The sequence below is a fragment of the Dama dama genome, chromosome 29, assembly GCF_033118175.1.
Source record: "Dama dama isolate Ldn47 chromosome 29, ASM3311817v1, whole genome shotgun sequence".
Lineage (NCBI taxonomy): Eukaryota > Metazoa > Chordata > Mammalia > Artiodactyla > Cervidae > Dama > Dama dama.
The window spans coordinates 27,450,275-27,456,800 of NC_083709.1; the positions used below are offsets into that span (position 1 = coordinate 27,450,275).

Consider the following 6,526-nt stretch of genomic DNA (forward strand, 5'->3'; position numbering starts at 1 on the left):
AATGCTGATTTATGGCATTATGTTAAGAAGCACAGTGACTATAACCTCATCTATTCATCTTTTTTTTTCTCTTACGTAAAATGAAATATAAGTTTTCAAATAGAGAATGGGCATTGAAGGTGTAGAGGGAGAACCAAAAAAAAAAAAAAAATCTCCTTAACAAAAAACTATGAAGTTGTTGTTTCAGGGAAATAGCAAAATCTCGTACTCTAAATTACTTACTTGCATTTTTTTCTGCTCTTTTACTCCAAATTTTATAACCTTAATCAAAGAATAATCTTTGGAGTTAGTTTCCTAAACACATAGTGCAAATAGTCCATTGAAGTTTTTATTTATAAAACTGTCACATTTATCTTAGAAGAATTCTTATCACTTTCTTAAGAGTAGCTTAACAGGACAATAATGACAAGGTCAGGAAAGAGAAATCTGTGTCCTTTGAGTATTTTTCTGTTTAGTAAGCAAGTAACTTTACTGTTTACAAGCTCCCATTTTTAAAAGAAAGCACAGATACAGATATTTATATATGTTTTCTAATTGAGAGCTTTTATGTTTTACAATATTCTCTTCTTTTAAGGATAATTTCTCTTAAACTTTATCATTCCCAAAATTGTTTTCTCTAAGATTTTTCATTTTTGTGTATGTCTTATATTATTATGCAATACTATTTTCATATGTAGGCTATTAATAAATAATAGTTGGCAGAACCATTTTTACTAACTTTTGTGCTACTATATTTAGAAATGATGTAATGCTCATCTTCAGGTGTACAGTTCTTGACATATGCTAAGTAAATTTAAATATATTTAAATACAAGGAATAATTTGGGCAGTGATCATTTTAGTAATTCTATTCCAGATTCTCTTTCAACTTAGAGATTATATCTATTGTCCCTACCTCCTATTTGGGAGGATGGCTGAAATCTCTATTAATCCTAGGTGAATGTTCATTGCTATGCACAGATAACCTTCATGATTATGAGTGATAATTTTTGCTGAATCAATTTTCTTTCCCCCCCCCCCCTTTTCTTCTTCCCTTGCTTCCTTTCTTTTAGTAAAATAAAAATGGTTATATATGCCATGTGACTGACCAGAGTTGTAGAATTTTAATGGAGTCTCTCTTTGGGGAGGATATACATATAACTAGATCAGTTACTGTAAACTATATAAAACAGACAATTCCTGCCTGAGCAGTTTTACCTGATTTTCATAATATTTTATATTACTTCAATAACTTATGAAGGGCAAAAGAAAGTACTTTGGGGTTAGAACAGGGGTAGAGAGTAGAACATAGAGGCCTTCTCATGTAACTAGTGTCAGTATTCTTTAGAAAACTCAGTACAGTTCATTTACAGTGATTAAGAACAAAACTTTAGGAGATATTTTTACAAAGGATACAAGGCAGCTTTAATCGGAGATGTAAAATGAGAATACTAGTAGATTTACTAATGCAAGGATGACGAAAGTGAAGCCAACAAAAGACACCAGATCTCAATTAATAACATCCAAGGGGTGACTGAATCTTTCTTATGCAGCATTTTTCTCTAACTCCTGTGGCATATCTATCTACTTACCTTATGGGTCCCTAGGGCTCCTGTCTAAAATTGAGAACTAATCATCTTTCCTTACACACCAGCATTTTCCCCTGCACTCTCTATACACTCTATGGGGGGGGCGGAATATATATATATATATATATATATATGTATATATATGTATATATACATATATATATATATATAGTTATATAGTTCAATAATCCATAGAGTAGTTGTTGTATGTCTGCAACAAAGTTTTCATCATCTATTTTCAATGGAAATTAAGTATGATATCGCCTTTCTTTCGTAAAATTTAATTTCTATTTCTTAAAATTCTTCACTTATTCTTTCCTACTTTTTTATTTTATGAAGTGACGATCGAGAGATTGTTTGTGGTGTTTTAAGATAAAAGTTGTATAATCCTGTCTTTCCCCCTAGTTACTTTATTTGTATTTGTATTTCTCAGTGAAAACCCCAACTGTGAACTAGGTTTCTCAAATGCTTTTCTAGTTCATTTACTTGTAGCTTGAAGACTTCAGATAACCTCAGAATTACCTGGGACCTTGTTAAAAGTGTAGAATCTTGCTACCACCAGTCTCTCCCATGAGATTCTGGCAGTCTTATCTTATCCTTAATTTACTTTGCATTTGTCCAGTTAGTGTAAGTTGATTCCCTTAGATACAAAGAATGCCATCCATTCAATGAGTTGTATCCACCCAGACCATTTGAAATTTACTGAGTATTTCAGTTTTCTTGAATGAGTTGGACACATTTTGAATTTCATAGGTTTTGGTGTGAGCAGATCTACTAATTACAACCTCGTTTCTATAGAACTGCACACAGTTTGTCGAGTGGAACGCTGGCTGTTCACAAACCGGGAATTGCCTGTATTCTTCTGAGAGCTAACCGTTCCTACTAGAGGGAGGCCTCAAGTGACAGGTGCTCAGCTTTTCTGTTGCCTCTAAGCTTAATGTTTTATTAAGCTGAGAGGTGGGTTAAACCGCTGTGTTCTAAATGAACCCGTTAAGCTTTTCAACCTGCCCCATAAAGCTATCCCATAACTTCTCACTGTATTATTATTTGCTTTGAGATTGCCCTGTAAAAGGCAAGGTAACTGGTGGCTGCGCTGGGGACCGGGTGAGGCGGGCGGGTTCCTTCAGTGCCCCGGGCCTGGCTAGGCGCCCCGGCGGAGCCTGGGATCCACTTTTCCCCTCCAGCGCAGCAGAAAAGGGCCGAGCAGCAGAGCGCTCCCCGGGGGCATTGTGTGTGAGCTGGCCTGGAGATCCCAGGCCCAGGGGGCAGCTCCACCCGAGAAGACTAGACACGCCTCAGACCGGGCAAACTCCCGGCCTCCTCTGGCCTCAAGCCAGCAGCCGCCGCCCGCCACCTCCTTTCCTCCTCCGCAGCTGCCCTGGCCGCCCCGCCGGGCCCCGAACTCGCTGGCGCCGGAGAGCTCGGCCCCTCGGCCCTCGGCGCTGGCAGCGCGGCTGGGACGGGACCGATGTGGCGCATGCGTGGTGGCGCCACCAGGCGCGGGAGCTGTGGCGGCGGGGAAGGCGGCGGGGACAGCCGCGGGCAAGGCCGCCCGGGCCGCGGTCGTGGGGGTGGCGGCAGCGGCGGCGGCGTGGGCTGGCGAGGCCGTGCGGGCGGCGCCCGACAGCAGCTGGAGGAGCGGTTCGCTGACTTGGCGGCGAGCCATCTGGAGGCCATCTGCGCGCGGGACGAGCGGGACCGGCAGAACGCGAGGCTGCGCGAGGAGAACGCCCGGCTGCGGCTCGAGAACCGGCGGCTGAAGCGCGAGAACCGCAGCCTCTTTCGTCAGGCCTTGCGGCTCCCTGGCGAGGGCAGCGACGGGGCGTCCGCGGACTCGGCGAGGGCGACCCCGGTCCCGGAGGAGGCCGGCATGAACCGGAGGGCGAGGGGCGGCGGCCCCGAGGACGAGCCGGGGAGCCCCAGGGCCCTTAGAGCCCGGCTTGAGAAGCTGGAAGCCATGTACCGCCGGGCCTTGCTGCAGCTGCACCTCGAACAGAGGGGGCCGCGACCGCGTGGGGACAAGGAGGAGCCCTCTCTGGGCAGCCCTGACTCAGGCCTCCGAGTCCCAGAGCCAGAGCCCTGGCCGTAGCCCGAGGCCGCAGCCTGGAGAGGCGGGGCCTCGCGCAGGCTCCTCCCCCGCTCAGTGCTGCCCCCACCTGGCGCGCGCCCGAGCCGCGCGCTCCCGCCTCGGCCTGGCCCTGACACTTCCGGGGGCGAGCTCTCTGCCGGCAGAGGTTGGGGAGGGCGTGGGGCTGCCTGGGTCCCGCCCTGTCTCTGGCGCGTGCTAGCTTCGGTGGAGAGAGACCTAGCACCGGAGGGGCGGGCTTTAAAACAGCGTGAAATGGGTGGCAGTCGACCCTTCCTAATGCCTGAACTTTTCTGGGTGTGGTGAGGACCTGTGGTATTTTTTTCCTCTGTTTGGATGATAGTACATTTTGATTTGGCTGGGTTTGTTTTTCATCATCTCCTAAAGCCTCCAGCTAGTCTCTCTCATGTGGCCAGCATTTTAAGTGTTTGGTTTGTTTTTTATAAGTCGGTGTTACTTTGGTATCCTGTGAAGAATCACCCGTTAATGCACAAGGTGATGTTTATAATTTAGAAACTCATGTCTGCCCTGGTTCTAGTCCTTATACATCTAATATATACTGATTTGTTAATCCCACTCCCCCATCATCCACCTGTCCTGGGAAATTTTAAACTATCTTCCTATAAGTAATCCTTCGAATTGATAAATAAATTTGGTGCACGGAAACTAACCTAAGGCTATCCCACGACTGTTATTTAAAGTGTGTTAAGTAGTTTACACGTTTCCTTAATATCTGAACTTGATTATCCTTTGTAAGCTATCATTCTCTTTTCACTTTATGTAACAATGATCTTTTAAAATAATCAAAAAAATTAGATAATCTAAACATTATTTTGTAATTTGCGCACGTTTTAGACTTGACAGAAAGTAGCACACAGCTATTTTGCTTAATACGCTAAAGTTTAAAAATTTTTACGAAATCATGAATTATATGTGCATCAAAAGCCCCAAAACAACATGATATAAGTCTCAATTGTAATTTCAATTCCAAAAAAATGAGATTAGTCTTAACAAATATTCTAAGATCAGTTGATTGTACTTTATCAGTGAGTAACACTTTTGCCTATTAATGAATAGGTGACATTGTACCTGGTGGAAATCATACGTGTAAAAGAGTGTTTAAGTGGTGGGAAACACTTCAGTTTAAGAAGAAAAAAAAAGAGTTTTGTTACAGTTAGAAAAAAATAATAAATTAGAGTTTTTGTTTTATTTGTGTCATACTCCAGAAGTTTCATAGCCTATTTCATGAAACAAGTTGCCAAGGAAAATAGTTTCGAGATTTTTCTAATCCTGGGTATTGAAGACACTTTGTACATTTCACTTAAAGATAGTTGATAGTTGTGAACATTAAGATCTTCCTCTATGACCAAGAACTATTAGAAGAAACTTGATGAGAATAAGTAGGTATGTGAAAAGTATTTCTATCTTTCTAATAGGGAAAGATTTAAAACATTTTTAGGAGACACTAAGAATTGAAGAATAGGCAAAAAGCAGATTGTCCCTATTCCTACTTTGGGTGTAAATTAGTTAATCTCTCTATGCCTTAGTTTTCCCCCCATTAAAAATTTGTCACCATTAAAATTTTTATAACTACCTCAAAATGTTATAAAAGTTTTATTGAGATGCTATATGCAGAATGCCTGCTTCAGAATAAGGGCTGTGTCAATTTAAAATCTAAAAGGTGCAAGTTCAAAGTAAATGTTTTACTTATACTTTCCTTCTGTATTTTGCTCCCATGTGAATTTATGGGTTTTAGTAGATATGTAGATTTCGAATGCACTGACATTTTTTCTCTCCTTTTAAGCAAATGGGAGTTAAAGGTTTTATAATAAGGAAATAATATAAAAAATTAGAAATAATTCCCAGTTGTGTCAATTGGCAATTCAAGAACTAAGCAAAATATTCAGTTTACCTAGTTTTAAACACCTTTTGTATTAAAATAATGCACAATGTAAATATGGTGAAAAAAATTTTTGTAAAATACTGAGGTACACACACTAATGAGGAAGTTTTTTGAGCATAATTCCTGAAAGGTCTTAAAAATTCTGAAACCCAAATGCCCCATAACTTGAGTTAAGGCTAGTATGTATTTCAACTTTGGAATTTCCCCTCTGTTAACTGATAAGGCATCATGTAGTTTATAAAAGATGTTTTGTTTTATCAAAATAAGTACTGGTTTAAGAAATGGATAAAGTTGATTTTAGAAAAATTTTATCTGGGTTCTAGTTTGATCTAAAATAACCTAAAACTGCAGATTATCTCTCTTGTTACAATGACACTTTATTTTCATAACTTCAGATTTGTTGTGCAATGAAAAGATAGCTTATTATTTATAGAAACAAGCAACAAAAATATGTTGTATTAACAAGCAAATTCAGTGAAGAGCACTGGTATTTTTTTAATCAGAAATTTTTATTGTGTGTACTACTCACAAATATATGCTATCTTTATGTTTTTATCTATAAAAATTAGGATGTAAATCAAAGTAATATAAAGTATTTTGTAGATCACAGACCAAGGTATCTTTGCTAAACTTCTTCAACATTATGGATATTTGAAAAATACTTGAAAATATCTTTTGTTATTTAAATAGCCTTAGACATAAATGTGTCAATTTATGAGTGTTACCATGATTAAACTAATACCAAATTATTCATTAAATCATTAATATTCTAAATAATTATTAGCAGAATGATTTTATCTTCAGTGCCAAGATAGCCTTTTCTGTTTTGATTAAAGGAACAGATTTTCACTGAGAATTTGTCATAAAATCTTCATGAGTGAATGATAAAATTTATTAATATTTCTGTTCAGTGATTAAGTGATCAATTATAAATTCTAGCTTTTCTACTATAAACTTGCTTTCCTGATAT

At 39.8% G+C, this 6,526-nt stretch overlaps 1 protein-coding gene across 1 annotated transcript; it reads left to right on the forward strand.

Annotated features, from left to right (window-relative positions):
* Positions 1 to 2,926: 2,926 nt before the first annotated feature.
* Positions 2,927 to 6,225, forward strand: TUSC1 (tumor suppressor candidate 1). The gene has a single exon (XM_061132475.1). The coding sequence runs from the start codon at positions 3,036 to 3,038 to the stop codon at positions 3,654 to 3,656; it is 621 nt and encodes a 206-aa protein (XP_060988458.1). The 5' UTR covers positions 2,927 to 3,035; the 3' UTR covers positions 3,657 to 6,225.
* The last annotated feature ends 301 nt before the right edge of the window (positions 6,226 to 6,526 follow it).